We start from the raw sequence: 16977 nt of genomic DNA on the forward strand, positions 1-16977 counted from the left end.
TTTAAAAAAGCAGAGGAAGTTTCAGCTCCACCACCAGGACAATCCATGCTGAACTTAAATCTCATTTTTTGGCAGATGAGTGTATTCATGTCCTGTCAGCTTCCAGCTCCAGGGGGAAGCTGCTGAGGAAAGGGCATGTTTTAATGGTGACTGAATCAGGAATGAAAACTAGAACTAAAAACTAGATCATTCTTAGAAAAGCACTAACACTGATCATGGCTGTCAGCTTTTAATCTGTGTTCTGAAGGAGAATCCCAAGAGGGCAGCGTGTGCTTTGCCCTGTTTCATCTTCAAATGCTGCTGGCACCTGCAAGCAGCTCTAGCTTAAGCTGAGGTTTGGTCTTAGTTCTCCTGCCTGTGGGGAGCAGAGCATGTCAGTATGATTTGGGAGTGGGGAGTGGGCTGGACTTGTCTGAAATTCTGCTACATGGGCTGGAAATTTTAGTGAAACCAAGCAACCAGAACTTTCTGTCTAACAAACATTCTCCTTGAGAGGGGATAATGGTGTCTGCTGTGGCTGCCTCCCTAGTGGGGTGCTGGGTCTTTTTCTTGTGGGTCTAATTCTTTGCGTGGAAGAAATTTAAAAACCTCTGTGGCTTCATGTAGGGAACTATGTCTTTGACCTACCTTATGATTCTATCTTGTCTTAAACCAACCACAACCCCAGTTCCCCTCCATGAAGACACCCAGGGCAGATCATCCAAATGCTTTTAATAAACAACTTCATTATAAAAGATGCTTTCAATGTGAACTTGATTTTGCAAGAGCTAATTTTAGTGATGAACCATACATTTCCTAATGGCACTTAATTACAATTTTAAAACCTTGTTTACCTTGTTTTAAAACCTTTGTTTACAGCCCCCAAAATACTCCATTAAAAGAGGTTATTCACTGTGTGTAAAAGTGCTAGAAAGTTTGTTTTTAGAAAACCAGTTGAGCTTTAACAATGGGAAGTTTCTGGCTTTGGCAGCTGTAGCTGCAGGGAGGGAGGTCAGGCACGGGGCCTGTCCAGATCCAGCACAAGAAGGGACAGTGTGAATGGCAGCCCCAGGGAGCGACACTGACTTTCCCATCCCCTCCCAGGGCTAATCCCAAACCCTTCACCTTCCAATGGGATGTTTACTGGCTCCTGTGGGACATGGCAGAGCTTGTGCTGGGAGAGGGTTCTTGGCATGACTTGTGGCTACAAAGACCACTTGGTAACTTTTATTCCAGCAGCAGTTTCGGAGCTTGGCTGCTCTCAGGGGTTCCACAGGTTCCTTTTTGTCCTTCTTGTAGCCAGCCAGTTCTCAAGAGCACATCAGCAGACAGCTCTGTGTAATTCAATATCCTCATTGAAGGGAAACACTGGTACATGTTATGTAACTTTATAATGTTACAAAGCAATCTTTCTAAAAACTGTTCCTAGATAGCAGGAATTACTGAAGTGAGAAAGCTCCACAAAGCACCAAGGATGAGGCACTCAATAGGGTGAGGAGAACTCAGTCTCCAGCGAGGCTTCTAGCAGAAGTTCTGGGATGTCCTGGAGCATGCAGGTTCCTGCACCCTTATGTGGCACCCTGAAGTGGGTTGTGCTGCTGAGGGCTGTGAGCAAAGCTCGTCTGTCACCTTCAAGCACAGGACACTGACTACAGAGGGAGAAGGACTGCAGGCAGGTCCTTGGCCTGTTCACCTGGACACTGAGGCAGCCTGGCCTGTGCCAGGTTATGGAGGCTGTCCCTGTCCACTCAGTACATTCCCTGCTAGAGCTGGTTATCTCCTTGCATAGTAGTTTGTTTGTGAACAGAGGATGAAACTGAAGGTGAAGAAAGCTGTGAAAGTGAGGGATGGCTGGTTTGTAACAAGACACTTAAATGTTGAGGATCCTTCCCCCAACTGAAGAGCTGACCTATTTATAATAATAAAAAAATTAATTCCAAATTCCCTGTCTTTTATCTTTTGCAATGCCTTTAACTTTCCTTGTCACCAAGGTCTGATAGAGAGAAGCTCCCTCTGTGTTATGTATGCTCTATTTCCATGCTGGTATTTAGGCAGTGGTGGAAAGGACCATACAGGCCTGGCTTCAGCCATGAGCACAGAGTGAGGAAGGTGCTTCAAGCTCCTCCTGCAGCTCAGCTGTGCACATGGAAATAGAATGTTCTTTGAACAGGAAAGCCAAGCGCATCTCCTGGTGTGGATTTGTGAGAAGCAGAATGTGATCTGTTTTCTGGTCTCATTTCTAATCGCCAGTTCTATTTTTGCTTGACCTGTTCCTGTCCAGTCTGAAGCCTTTAGTGGCAAGTGGCCTGTGGGAACACGTGGAGCTGGCTCTGGGTACAGATTGCAGACTGCACTCTGGGAGAAAACTCCTTACCTCGAGCCACAAGACTGACTGAAATGTGCAAAAGGATTCCTAAAGGATCCCAGTTATTCACCAGAAGGAAGCGAGTCCATCACTGGGAATAGCCAGAGGTGAGCCTAATGCCAGTGTGCATGGATTGTACAGCAGGGACAGCAGAACCTGAGAGGGATCTGCTTGTACTGGGACGTGGTGGTGGTGGGGAATAGGAATTAGCAGTCCTCTAAGGCAGCTGGATCAGCAGTACCAGCATGGCTGTGGCATGTTACGGGTAAAAACAGTCATGAAAAGGGTGAGAGATGCCAAGGTTGGGGATTGGGGTGAAAAGAATCTGGGCTTCCCAGATCCAGCAGATCAGGCTAAACCAAACCACCTTCTCCAACCGCACGGGGTCAGGCATGATGGGATTCACAGCTTCAGATGTAAACTCCCATCTCTGAGAACTGGGAAAAATATAAAATATAAGTTATGGAAAAGAAGCAAGTTTTGGATCAGGATGAAAACCTGAAGTGGGTCTATTTGAGCCATTCATCCAGTTCACTCTTTAGTGGCAGTACAGCTCCAGGGCTTGGGCAGGCAATTAACTAAAAATAGGCACCTGAGGGAGAATTCCGTCAGTCTGACTAACTGGGATTAGAGGATAAGCAAGAAGGTAGGGTGATGGGAAGCACATCTTTGAAGATTTATTTGTGGAAATTTTAATTGCAGCCAGCAGAAAATGCCTCTGTGGGGTTGTTCTGTCCAGAGAGCAAAGGTGGTGCAATGGTAGAGAAAGAAAAAAGGGATTTTTTCAGTGAACTGCAGGAAATCTTCCCAGCAGCTGCTATTCACCTGTCAGCAAGGAAGGAATTAAAGAACAAAGAGCTGAGCTCAACAAAAGTACTGAAATCATCAATCCACCGGAGGCGAAAAACGGATTCCAGTTGAAGTGACACCATTTTTCAACACTGAGGCTAAAGAGCAGCAATGTTGTGAGACAGAGAACAGGGTCTGTCACAACGCGGTGTGTGGGTATTCTGTCATGTGAAATTCAGTGGAAGCAAATGCAAGATAACATGTTGTTCCTTCCTGCAAATGGATTTTGAGTGAGCTGGAATCCCAGGGGGAAAAAGATCTTCAGCCTTTCACAGAACTCTGGCAATCTGAGCCTGGAAGGATGGGCAAGAGTTAACCCTCTGCTGCCAGGGAGTGGCTTGGCTTGGCTTGGCTATTTATTAGTTCTTATTTCTAGGGGGACATTTAAGTTCATAGCTTCCTGAGAATCCAGGGTCTGATTTATAAGGGCTGGCAAGTTCATGTCCTGTGCTTTTGCTGACTGGAGCTCTGTGGGTTTACATTTTGTTATATCTAGCACTGTTCCTATCACTCCTGGACACCTCCCAACCCAAGCCAGTTTAAAATATTCCTTTATTTAACTAAACCATCCTGACCAATTATGTGCTGTGGTTGCTGCTCTGGGGCTCAATCTGATGCCACCCTCCTGGTACCGGCGTGCCAGCCAGGAATAGAGAGATAACAGTGGGATGGTTTGTTGGGCCCTGAATGGCTCACAGCTGTGTCCTGGACCTGCAGTCCCAAACTCGTGGTCTAAAACAAACAAGAACCAAAACCAAACTCTTTCTGGTATGACTGATTTTTTTTTTTTTTATCACATAACAAGCACAGTGGCTGCCACAAAACCCTACACATACACCACAGAACAGATTGTAGGCTGTGCTGCATCAATCCCCCTCACAGCTCACCAAGGTAACTCTTGTGCCTTACCTCCAGTTGCATCAGCATGAGCTTGGCTAAGCTGACGTCCACTGATTTTCCTAAGAGCTTGGTATGTATGTCCCAATGGACTGGGATTCCCAAGTGCTGTAAGCTTGGATGCTCAAGTTTTTTCTTATAAACACTAAAAAGTTGTTCACTATAATTTGTTCTGTGAATTGCACACCTGCTGTTTCAAATGGAATTGTTCTCATTAGCTTTAGATTGACTGGTAAAATACTTTTAGATTACAAACTGTTGTGGTAGAGGAACTTTGAATCCATTTTCCTGTGCAAACACCTGGAATCAGCTCCAATGCTGTCTCTGACCACACTGCCTTTCCTGGGTTAGATTTTCCTTTCATTGACAAAGGTTATTTTTCTGCTTGTTAAAGTACTGTGGAAAGCAAATCACACGTGCAAATCATAGCAAAATGAATTCCATTTATTCTTTGACAGACTACTGGTAGGAAAAAGATGCCTGGCTCTAAGTTTAGCTACCACTGCTAAAGGAATTCCAGTGATGACATCTGTTCAGAGTACAATGCAGGCAGGAAGCAAGAAAGCTGAATGTTCTGCAGTGGGGGAAGGCGGGTGATGGCATTGCATAAATCTGATAATCCTCACTGGCAGTGAGTGATCAGTTCTGACCATTTATTTCTCAAAAAATAATAATCCTCTCAACTGAAGACAGGGATAAGGCTTGCATATAATTGGTAACAGTGTGAAACTCTTTAATTTGCAAAGAGCAAAGCAATAGAAGACAGGCCTGAGGTATTCAATACTGGTAAACAGACTGGCTGCAATGCCCTGTTTACCTTTGCTAGGTTAGAGAACAAGAAGGCACTCGTTGGACTTGGAAAGGCAACATTTTCCAGTGGAGAAAAGGAAAAAGTACTGCATTCAACTCGGGAAGATCATTGCCACAGGATATTGCTGAGGTAAATAAATCTTATATTACATTTTGATACAAAAGTCTTATTTGCAGCATTGCTGGCTAACCTAAAACAACCGATCTATGTTCTGGAGAATCAATGGATTGCTAAAGAGTCATTCTGGGAAGAATTACTAAGCTAAATTAAAAATAAAATTCTGGAGTAAAATGGAAGGGAACAAGCCTGTGACCAAAAGAGGCACAGCTGATGTCACATGGTGGGATCATGGCTCAGCAGGAAAAAATCTGCATTGACTGAGGTGGATGTGCTGTGGGGAGATGAGGGAGGACAGCATCTGGCTTTGCCCAAGGAGCTGAGATAACAGAGTAGAGGTAGATTTTGCGTATCCTAGATTTATGGAGAACAATGTTGACAGATTTCCTGGTTTATATTGGCCTACAGTGGTTCCTCCATGCTGAGGTATGAAGATCTGCCTGTCCATAGTCATAAACATGCACCAATGCAGAGTGAGTGACCTCTGTATGTCCCCACTTGCAGTACATGCGCCCAGGAAAATGGGACCAGGACACAGTACAGATGCTAAATGACACCAGCAGCTGGCTGCCACTTCCCAGTGTAACATTCTGCCCTGGCAGGCAGGCAGCCCATGGAAGAGTTTAAGAGGTGGGGCAGGGAGCAAGGGAAGCAGGACTTTAACTTCGGGATGCAAGGCTCGAGAAGGAGAGAACAAAAAATGCCAGTGGAACCAAATCCAAAGTGAAAAGTTGACTGCAGGGCCCAACCCTCAGTATTTGTTAAAACTATTGGTGTTGGGGAACATGCTTCAAATACACTAACAGAGTGTACATGAAGCTGGGATCAATTCTTCCTTGATTCTTGGATGTTACCACCATTGAGGTAAAAATATACCTTTCAGACTGCTTCCTGGATAAGCCAAAGAGAGTGCTGACCTCAATGAATGGCTGTGGTTAAAAAACCCCAAACCCCAGCAACTCATACTCTATTCCTCATCCCAAGGGAACCTACGGAGCAGGGCCTGTGGCCTGTTCTCACCCATGCCTGGTATGCCAGTGCTCGATGTCCCGAGCTCCTCATCCAGCTCTCTCACGTGCTTTGGTTTCCAGATCTGTTTGCCTGGGGGAGATATTTAAAAGGGCTCTGTCCATACACCGCACACCAAGCTAAGCTGTGAGGGCTGCTCCATCCCCCTCCCTCGGGATAGTCAGCGAGAAAAGGCAGGAAGCTGCTGCCTACAGGGGCAGAGGCTGAAGTGGTCCAAAAGCAGTGTGTTTCCCCATGGGGGAAGAACATGATAAGTGAAGAGAAATCAGTGCAACCTGACTTCGTTGTGTAAACAGTGTTCTAGCTACACCAGAGATGAACCCAGTGTATTCTGGTGCCTCCTATGTTTGCAATGGCAGAAACAGATTTGTGTTGTGTAAACAATGTTCACCATAATGAGTTTATCCTAATGGCTCCGAAGAGGTGACGCTGAATTCACTATGTAAACGGGCTTGTTGCTTAACACTGATGTGGAGTAAGCTGCGTTGGGTGATGGGATGAGAGGTAGCAGGGAAGGACAGCCTCTTCCCCATTGGCTTCATACAGAGCGGTATCCTGACTTCTTCTCCGTGTGGAGGTGTTGGCTGGTTTACCAGAATTGCAGTGTGGTAACGTGAAATGGAAGCTGGACTCTTCAAAAGTTTAGCCCAAGGTAAAAGAGTCTCAACTCTTTCTGAGGGACAGTCCCTTCCCAGAGAGGAACATAGCTCCAGCATTCTCAGGGAAGGTCAGTGCTAAGCGCGGCTCCTGATTCACAGATTAAAAATTAGATAAAATATATCCAGTCTATCAGCTGAAATCTTTCCGCTGTACAGGACTGGGACTTGCACGGCGTATCGGCTGTTCCAGTCTACAAGTGCTCCCTCCAAGATCAGAAACCTCCCATCTGACCCAGCTCTGCCAGAGCTTTCACACCCCCAAGGAAGGAAGAGTTGTGCGTTTTTAAGGCTCTCCACAAAAGGGTGACTGAAAGATCTGTTCTCCAGTGCTGTTTCCAGCTTATTGGAATGCCTGGTGGAACCGTGGCAGCGTGGTTGTGCTCAAGCTGGAGGTGAAGACGGGGGGCAATGAATGAAGGGGCCCAAAGTTCAGTGAGGCCCCGGCTCCGGGAGACTCTTGAGGTTGATGTTGCAAAGTGGTGAGCAGTGGCTGTGCCTCCCCCTGCGAGTAGCCCATGACCAATCCCCCTGATGAGACAGGTGGATTGCAAGGAGGAAGATTTAGGGGGAGGAAGCCAAGAAGATGAGAAAAGTCCATGTTAGCAGCACAGAGAGCCTCTGAGAGGTTAGCAGGGCTCTTGGAAAGCAAAGCCTCATCCAGGGCGGGTGGCTGAGGTGAAGAGGACTGAGGATCACCAGATGAGAGAGACAGGCTGCCAGGGAAGTCTGACAAAAAGCTGTCCACCTCTACTTTGGGTAGTTTCTCAGGCAAATATGAGGTAGATCCAAGCTGATACTTTGGAGGAGGTTGCGGTGGGGAGGAGATGGGAGAAGAAGACTCCAGAGGATAGCTCATTCCCATTGGAAGAGAATTAGGAACCAAAGAATGGGGCATCCCTGAGCTTGGCATGGTTTGAAGATGTGTGCTGTACATGCCCACGGGCAGCATACCAGGGAAGCTCTTACCACCCATCATGTCTCTGGATGCCATACACAGGACGGGACTCAGCTCTTCCTTCACTGCCACAGAGGAGCTGCAGCTGAGCAGACCCAACATGTCCACTGGCTCCGTCTTAATCTTCAGCAGTTCCTGGGAGTGGCTTTTCTTCATGTGCCTGGTCAGGTGGTCTTTCCTGCCAAACCTCTGAGCACAGTACTGGCACAAGAAGTCCTTCCGCCCCGTGTGCACTACCAAGTGTCTCCGCACATCTTTCCGGGTGTAGAAGCGCCGATCGCAGTGGTCACACGGATGCTTCTTTTCCTTCGCCCCACCAGAAGCCCGCCTGGAATGAGCTTTGAGGTGCTCCAGCAGGACCTGGGTGCTCTCAAAGGTCTGGAGGCACACCTTGCAGCTGAGGTCACCACTGGCAGCTGCATGCATGGCCAGGTGTCGCCTGAAGCCCAGTTTCGTGTTGTAGTTCTTGCCGCACTCGGGACAGTGCAGGGCCTCTTTGTTGGGATCGTGGGTCTGGAGGTGATTCCGAAGGTGATCCTTCCGGTGGAACATCTTCTCGCAGTACATGCACTGGTGAGGCTTCTGAGCAGAGTGCGTGGCCATATGCCTTAGGGGAAAAAAGCAGGAAAGGTTAGACAAATGTCCAGCTCTCAAGGGAGCACACACTAGTTTTCCTTGTGTCCTACACTTTATGCCACAAAAATCCCAGATGGCATTTTACTGCCACTAAACAAGGGGCACAGGAGCACAATGCTTCAGGCAAAGCCTACAGTCTGTCCTAGCAGCTGTCTCTCCTCAGGTCCTGCTCTCTGCTGAGGCTGCCAAAGGGAAACTGCCAAAGAAAACCTCCCTAATTTGTGACAGAGGTGAGAAAATTTCAGTTCATAAGGAGGGCCAGGCTGTGGCCAAGTCTGCTGACAGCCGCTGTGGTCCGATTTCACCTTGGTATCTCACACTCATCTACACTGTGGTTCATCTGGTTTCAAGTTCTCAGTTATCACTATTTAATTATTTTGTGTTGTACATAAATGGGAACTCTGCTTCTCCATACTGGAGCAACAGCTGCCATGGAATTATCCATGTGGTTAGAGGAAGGACTTAGGAATGCAAATGCTATTCTTGCTTTTCATTTTGTTTTTTAATCTGTGAACTTCACTTTCTGTTTCTATTTCCTCCTCAGTGAAACAGAAAACAGCTTGAGCTCAGGATAAAGCATTAGCTGAGGTTCTCTAGAAGGTACTTAAAGATATGCCAAGTATGGTAATGTCTGGGACCCAACTGCTTTGAAAAGTAAAAGGGCATTTCCCCTCCTCCAGCTTCTCAGAAATTCAAGCAAAGACACACGAGGGAGGGGGTTTCCCCTCTCTCCTGGCACTGCTGGGAAGAGGCACTAACAGATACCTACCTATAGAGCTTGTACTTGGAAGCAAAGGCCTTGCCACAGTGCAGCTGGGGGCAGTTGTAGGGCCTCTGCTCTGAATGGGAAAGTGTGTGAGTTCTCAGCTTGTCCACGTGAGGGAAGGAGGGCTCCGATAGTTCACACTGGCATTTTCCCTGACTTTCGGTCTCTTCACCTCTTGGTCTGGGGACTAATTTCCAGCCTGTCTCTTCCTCCTCCTGCTTTGCATCTTGAATCCAGTTGGGAACACTGGGAAAAAATGCCGTCATGGCAGGACTAGTGGAACACGGCCATGTCAAGCAGAATTTGAACCTGTGGGTGTCTTGCTGTGATGTTGTCCCGGTGCAGTTTTTTGTTGGAGCCCCCTGTGACCAAACTGCTTTAATAGCAAAACTTCTTCATCTGCAATCACAGAAGGCTGGTGTTAAGACACTGCATCCTTCACCCGTGCACACAATGAAATTGTGAAGATGTGTATTCCCAGACATGGGCAACTCCAATCTCCACACTGTTTTTCTGTCTTTTCCCCCTTAAACTGTTACCTGAATAAAATTATGTTAATTTTTTTCTGAATCACATTCTTTTGCAACCATTAAGAGCCATTGTTACCTGTTGGATGTATTTTCTCCTGAAATAATATTGGAAGGTGTCTCTTTGTAGGTCTAAATACCTTTCCCTGCGTGTTTTGTGGATAACTTCTCATCCCATTTTTTCTCATATTCTCACTTGCTCTTGGTCTCTGTTTACATGGAATTCCCTCCTAGAGATTCTCAGAGAAATCAAGGTTCTCTTGTATTTTCTTTTCCCATCCTTTCTGCTACCAACCTGGTGCACTGGGCAAAACCATCTCCAAAGCAAACCAATCTGAACCCCCACATGTGGGTGAACAGGGCTGAGGAAGAAAACTCGCAGTTATAGGCAACATCACACCTTTTTCTGGAAGGCAACGGATGCTGCTCCTCTTCAGGATAGGATTATTCATTGTATTTTCACTTTTCGATTCTGAGGCAGATTCTGCCTCTCTGGATTAGCAAGTTTTCTACAGTAATGAGCAATCTTTAGCTATTTTTTTTCTTTGACTCTCTCATCTATTAATAATGGAAGCTCAGACTGTTTCCTGTTCAACAAAATACACCTCCTGTAAGCTCTTCTTGCTTTCATGTTGATGAGGTTCTATATTAAGCTCTCTAAGCAGGTTGTTCTTGAGTTGTGATTTGGTGAAATACAATGTTTTTATAGGGTTCTACCACCAGCTCGGCTGGTAAACCGTCAGCTGAAATAAAAACGATCTCTCGCTCAATTTGGCTGCCTGAGAAACTCTTCTTAAAATAGCATCAAACCCTCAAGCTCTTTCTCACTCCATGATTGCTTCAGAGGAGGAACTTCCTGCTGCACATCAACACGAGTGCCAGTTGTGGGCAGGATGTGCAACTGCGAGGGAACAAACCAACCCCCGGCAAGAAAGTGCTCAAGGAACGTTATGGAGAGCTGAAACAACTACTGCTGTGACTACACCATCACCCCCACCACCATGGATGGTCCCCTCAGGGTGGAAAACACTGAAAATTAGATAACTCCAAGAAAATATGCTATTGTGACAGTTGGGAATGCCTGTTAAAAACAAAACTTGGTTTTGTGCAGGCTGAATCTACGTGGCCAGAGCAGAACAATAAAGGACCAGAACTGCTGAGGTGCCACTTAGTGATAAACCAGAGTGATGTGACAGCTGCTCTGACCCCTCAGGGTGCAGGAGGCCTGTAGGTCAGGGCAGTCTGTCTTTCTAGGTGCTAAAACCATGAAGATTTCACCTCTCTGTGAAATTTCTCCTGGAAAAGGTAAGCGTTCTCTACCTCTTGCTCCAGAGCGGTGCAGGCGTTGCAGGAGTCTCTGCTGCTTTTGCCAGGGAGCTGTTCCTTTCCCTCTGAAAAATCCCGGCCATCTGGGCCAATTTCAAAGTTACCTGGAAGAAGACAAGAGTTTGAATGTCGATGTCTTTAACAGCAAGGTGCATAAACGATCACATTGGAATTTTAGGGAGCTCTAACGTGCTGTTGCAAGCGCCTTGCAAACGGCGGAGGTCCCGGGGGGTGGCCGCGACCTGCCCTCCGGGCAACCCGCGATCCCCCGCGGCACCTCCGCCTTTTGCCTCGGAAGCCAAGCGGGAGACCCCCACCCCCAGGAGCGCTCCATGGATAATGCAACACCGGCGGAGCGGGATCACACCTCCCACCCCCGCCCCGCAGCCCTGAGGGGAGGGAGGCGGGCCCGGCCTACGCCCCCCCCTCCGCCCCGCATCCTCCTCCTCCTCACACGCCCCCCTGTCCCCTGAGGGGACCCCGCCGCCGAGGGGAGGGTACGGCCGTGCCGCCGCCCCTCCCTGCGGTGCCGCCCCCCTCGCTCGCCCCCCCGCGCTCACCCCGTTCCCCCGGGCCCCGCCAAGCGCGGCTCCGGTCCCGGCCCCGGCGGCGCCATTGCGCGGGGCCTTGTGGGAGTGACGTCACGGCTCGGTGGTGGCCGCCAGAGCGGCGCGCCGCGGGGCATGACGGGATGGTGGCGCCGGGCTTTGGCCGCCGAGGAGCCACCATGGCGGTGCGGCCGGTCCCGGTGCTGCTCGTCCTCCTCCTGCTCCTCCCGGTGATGGCGGCGGGAGGCGGCGCGGCGCCCGCCTGGGACGAGGCCGGCTACTTGCTCTACTGTCCCTGCATGGGTGAGGCTCTCACGGTGCGGGCCCCGCTGTGCATCTCCCAGTCACATCCCCGGTGCGGTCCGCGGTCCGTGCCCGTCTCATCCCCCGGCGCGGCTCCCGCTGCATCCCCCGCTCCATCCCCGGCGCGGTCCCCGCCTGAGCCCCATCTCTCGCAGGCCGCTTCGGTAACCAAGCCGAGCACTTCCTGGGAGCCCTGGCCTTCGCCCGCGCCCTCAACCGGACCCTGGCCGTGCCGCCCTGGATCGAGTACCGGCACCACCGCCCGCCCTACACCAACGTGAGCCGCGGCGGGCGCGGGGAGGGAGCGGGGCGCGGCGGGCAGGGCTGGCACCTCGCCGGGGGTGAGAGCACCTCCGGCTCACGGGCTGTGTCCCCGCACAGCTGCACGTCCCCTACTCGGAGCACTTCAGGCTGGAGCCGCTGCGGCGCTACCACCGTGTGATCAGCCTGGAGGAGTTCATGGAGCAGCTGGCGCCCCGGCACTGGCCGCCCGGCAGGAGAGTGGCTTATTGCTTCGAGGCTGCTGCCCAGAGAAGCGCGGACAAAAGCACATGTCCCATGAAGGTGAGTTCCTCCTCAGCCCCGCGGGCACGGCTTAATTCCAGAGGGAATGACTGACTCATTCCGGTTGCCATTGATTTGCAAATTTAGGAGTTACCCATCGCAAATCAGTCTTTGTGGTACTGCTTTTACCACTTGTGGAATTGCCTGCTGTGCCTTCATCGGCTTTTTTTGTTTACAAGTGCTTAGGGATCGGGAATACAGTCTGTGCAAGTAGATTGTATCACTTCTTTGATTGTGAATGTAGCTTATCTCCTGCTCTGTTTCCCAGCGGTGATAGTTTCCCAGCTGGTGTTACAGTAACCTCTCTTAAATACAAGTTTGAAAGCTGTGGTGTCCTTGTTGTTTGAGACAATCTTTCCAACCTCCTCAGCGAACTTTCCTTAATGCATTTCATTGTTTCCTTCCTGTGAAGCTGGTGTGTCAAACAGGCTGTTGTATTCCGGCTGCTTTCCTAGTGGAACAGATTCCTGCTTTGCACCCCAGGATCTTGCTAGATCCATCTTTCAGGCTGTGTGTATGCACTGAATGAGCATTTTTCTTTCCATCTTTGCAGGATGGAAATCCTTTTGGTCCCTTCTGGGATCAGTTCCAAGTGGATTTTGACAAGTCTGAGCTCTTCAAAGGAATTTCCTTCAGTCCTGCGTACAAGGACCATTGGATCCAAAGGTAGCAAGAAGATGAAAAAGTGCTGGCAGGTCGCTGTGGGCATTTAGAGTCACTCGTGAAAGCAGCTGTGACTTGTGTATTGTGACTTTACATTTTGGGGAAGAGACTGAAGTGGTTAGTTAGTAATATAATTAAAAACCTTAATGCTTTTTCCATTAAATATTCACTGAGCACTTCCTGTGGGCATTATTTTAGGTATGAACTCTGTTAAGCTGATTGACTTCTGTGCCAAGAATATTTAATTACAGTATTTATTGATTAACTATGTAATTAGTCATCAAAAAGAATTTGGTTCCCAGCTGGTGATTATGAACTATATTTTGCTAGTTGCCTTGTGTTTTCAGAGCTACGGGTGGCTTTAGTGGTTATCAGTAAGTTTGGGTGACAGCATTGCTCTAGTCTGGGGTGAAAATGTAACATCTCATTGGTTGGTAGCTCCTCACTGTATGTATGAAGGTTCTTTTCTTTTTGTCTGTCAGATAAAAGGTCTGAGGTAAAACACAGTCCCTGAGATTTCTTCAGGATGCAAAATAGCTAAAATTATCTAAATTTGGAGCAGTAAATGCTGTATGTTTTAGTGTGTTCCTGGTTTCCACTCTAACCTTAACAGCAGTGTTCATGCAGGATGAAGCATGTGGGGTTAGGTCATGTTTCAGACTGCTGGGGTTTGGTTTTCCATAGGTTTCCACCCTCTGAGCACCCTGTCCTCGCCTTGCCTGGAGCTCCAGCCCAGTTTCCTGTCTTGGAGGAGCACCGGCCCCTGCAGAAGTACATGGAGTGGTCTGATGCCATGGTGAAGAAGGGAGAAGCCTATATCCAATCTCTGCTGGTCCGGCCCTATGTTGGCATTCACCTGAGGATCGGCTCGGACTGGGTATGGCTCGGACTGGGATGTGCACAAAGCTGCTCAGAAGGGAGCTGTGCTGGGAGAGCCATCTGATCCCTGCTGGCATTCAGAAGCTCCCTCTGTGTTAGGATTCTTTCAGACAGGCAGAGGTGGGGTATGTGGTGGTGTTTTCTCACTCAAATGTGAAAAGAAAAAAGGTTTCTTTTTTTGAGAAGAAAAAGGGTTGTGTCGAGGTGGGGTTTAGCCTCTTATTCCAGCAACAGGCCAAAGGGAATTTGCCTCAAGTTGCAGCAGGGGACATTCAAGTTGGATATTAGGGAAAAATTCTTCACTAAACAAATGATTGAGCCCTGGCCCAGGATGCCCAGGGCAGTGGTGGAATTGCCATGCCTGAAAGTGTCCAGAACACAAGCAGATGTGGCACTTTCTGATACAGTTCAGCTGGCATTGGGGTTTTCCTTCAAAGTGTAGACTTGATGATCTCAGAGGTCTTCAACTTCGATGATTCTGTGGTTCTTTTCTCCAACAGAAAAATGCCTGCAACATGTTAAAGGACGGGACAGCCGGGCCGCACTTCATGGCTTCTCCACAGTGTGTGGGCTACGACCGGAGCGCTGCGGTGCCTCTCACCATGGACATGTGCCTGCCAGACCTCAGAGAGATCAAACGGGCTCTCAAGCTCTGGGTGGCAAAGATCGAAGCTAAATCTGTTTATATCGCTACTGATTCCGAGCCCTACACAACAGAGATACAGCAGTTCTTCCAGGAAAAAGTGAGTCTTCCAGAAACCCATTCTGGCAAGAGTGCTTTGATAAAAACCTCCCCTGGATTCTGGCCTGAGGCTGTCCTGGACAGCAGGCAGGCAGTTGTGAAATAGGTTATTCACAGCCAAATATTGGCATCTCAAAGTGAATTTGGCTCATAGCAGTAAAAATTATCCTGTAAAGCTCTTTTTTTTCCTGGAGGTTGAAGAGTATTATCTGGCATGGTAGTAAATATCTCCATGAAAAGGGCTTAAATTAAATCAACCTAAGTGATTTTCAGAAATGTTCTGACATCGATCTAATCATAAATGAGTTATAGGGCAGAGAAAGACAAAACTCCCTCTCTTTCTGTTGTGCATTCCATTTTTAGTATTATGCCAAGACATTGGATTGTAATCATAGCTGACTGGATTCATCTGCTCTCCCTGTTTCTCTGCAGCTCAAGGTTGTCAGCTTGCAGCCAGAAGTGCCTCAGATTGATCTGTACATTCTTGGCCAGTCCGACCACTTCATCGGGAACTGCGTCTCTTCCTTCACTGCCTTTGTGAAAAGAGAGCGTGACGTCCATGGGAAACCCTCCTCGTTTTTTGGCATGGACCACCCACCGAGGCTGCGGGATGAGTTCTGACCAAAGGAGGAAGAGGCTCCGTGGTTCCAGGGCTCTGAGCTGGGTCCTTGGTGCTGCAGTGCTCCCTGTGGGCAGAGTCATTGCTGGGCTGTGGGAGAGCTCCCACCCTTTGATGCTCCTCACAGTCCCTTCCAGACTGTTCTCTCTGATGTCTCGTGTGTTTCCAGTGTGAGCTCAGACAAATTTTTATAATGTAGTTTATAGGAGACTATAAACTATGTATTGGTTTTTAGGATGTAGCTTTGTAGCTCTCCATTCTCACTATTTGGGATTCACCAGCAATCATGATGAAGTAGCTGCTCAGATTTCCTCCTTTCTTTCACTGTTAATTCTTAACTCTTACCTGGAGATGTTTTGAAGCTTCTTGTCCAAAACTGACCATAATTGGTTCTTTTAAAGTGCAAAATTGTTGTCAGGCATATCAGGTTCCCTGGAAAGGGTGTGCAAGGTGAAGCACAGGACTGGAAAAAAGCCCTGGGCTTTTATCAAGGACCACTGTTGTCTTACCAGATCTGTGTCACCATAGTGCCTCAGTGTCCTCCTGTCTCTGTCCAAAGAGATTCCATACCCAAGTGCTGGGGAGCCCTGGATCCCTTTGGTGGTGCTGGAGGAGTGCAATGGGACATGGTGTGACATGGTAACTGCCCTGCTCAGCCTCTCTGTATCAACCTGGGGCAAGGTGTGTGCAGGAACATGGGAGGAGATCCGTCACAGCCAGTGCAGAACTGGAGATTGAGGGCTTGTAGCTTTGTAGCTTTTAATGTCAGTGTGGTTTTTGGTAGGAGTGAAACTTGGAGCCAAGATTATCAAAGTAGCTGTAGTGGGGTTGGGTATGTCATACCTGTGTCTGTGGTAGTGGGGTTTTGTTTGGTTTTCTACTTTATAAAATAACCCCTCTGAGAGCATTACCCTTGTTTGGAGGAAATTTCCAAGGGAGATAACTCTGGAAAATTACTCATTGATGGGGAAGCAACAGCCCAAACCCCTCTGTTGGGCGTGGTACAGTTTGATACTAGTAACACTGATAATCCCAATGTGGCGAGACTCAAGTTAACCAAGGCCTTTTGGTGCTTCTGTGACTTCATTTTCTGGTCCAAAGACTGAGTACAGAACTTCATTTTTCAAAAATGCCACTTGGGTGAGTCTGTGGTACCTGAGCTGCTGTCTCCAGTCCACTACTTCAGTCCAGACAAGGCTGTTAGGAGTGGTTAACTCCAAATACCTCTTTTTATGGTAGTCTTTTCCTCCTTGGAATGCTTCTGAGCTTTGAAAGTGTTCAAAGGCTCAGGGGAATGAACAAAATAAAGCTAAATGAGAAGATCCCCCAGGTGTCAGGATGGCAAAAACTCGTCTCTTGTTTCCTCAGGGCTGGCCTCAAAAATCATGGGATTTGGGGGAAAATCATAAGGTTTGGGGCCTTTGGGAGCTGGGCTTTTGAAGACTTTGAACCTCCTTGTGTCATACAGTTTACTGATTTTGGGTGATGCCCTTGGGGCTGCCTTGCCTTGCTGTGGAGCATGGGAAGCCTTTCCCCACACTGTTGGGAACACAAAGTATTAAAATGTTAGGGTGGGGTGTCTCTTTTTTTTTCTTTTTTTTTTTTTAAGGTATTTTTTGTACTAATAAAAACTTGATTTTGTATTCACTCATAGTGCACTGACATTCCTTCCTCCATTGCAGGAGTATCTGGTACCAGAGCTGCAGCCTTCACTGTGCTGCTACCGTCCAGGCAGCTCTGGTT

The 16977-nt window shown here is 48.3% G+C and overlaps 2 protein-coding genes across 2 annotated transcripts; one reads left to right on the plus strand and one right to left on the minus strand.

The window, feature by feature from the left end:
- Positions 1-4513: 4513 nt before the first annotated feature.
- On the minus strand, positions 4514-11583 carry PLAGL2 (PLAG1 like zinc finger 2). Its single transcript, XM_085079515.1, has 4 exons — positions 11477-11583; positions 10911-11020; positions 9067-9462; positions 4514-8268 (listed from the first exon to the last, which is right to left on the minus strand). The coding sequence occupies exons 3-4, from the start codon at positions 9327-9329 to the stop codon at positions 7047-7049; spliced, it is 1485 nt and encodes a 494-aa protein (XP_084935641.1). The 5' UTR covers positions 9330-9462; positions 10911-11020; positions 11477-11583; the 3' UTR covers positions 4514-7046.
- A 24-nt stretch (positions 11584-11607) lies between these two features.
- POFUT1 (protein O-fucosyltransferase 1) lies at positions 11608-16881 on the plus strand. Its single transcript, XM_085079517.1, has 7 exons — positions 11608-11767; positions 11923-12044; positions 12149-12331; positions 12885-12997; positions 13679-13871; positions 14374-14616; positions 15048-16881. Exons 1-7 carry the CDS (start codon positions 11608-11610, stop codon positions 15234-15236), a joined length of 1203 nt encoding a protein of 400 aa, XP_084935643.1. The 3' UTR covers positions 15237-16881.
- Positions 16882-16977: the final 96 nt, after the last annotated feature.

This window comes from Lichenostomus cassidix, chromosome 20, assembly GCF_008360975.1.
Source record: "Lichenostomus cassidix isolate B80296 chromosome 20, HeHo_3.0, whole genome shotgun sequence".
NCBI lineage: Eukaryota > Metazoa > Chordata > Aves > Passeriformes > Meliphagidae > Lichenostomus > Lichenostomus cassidix.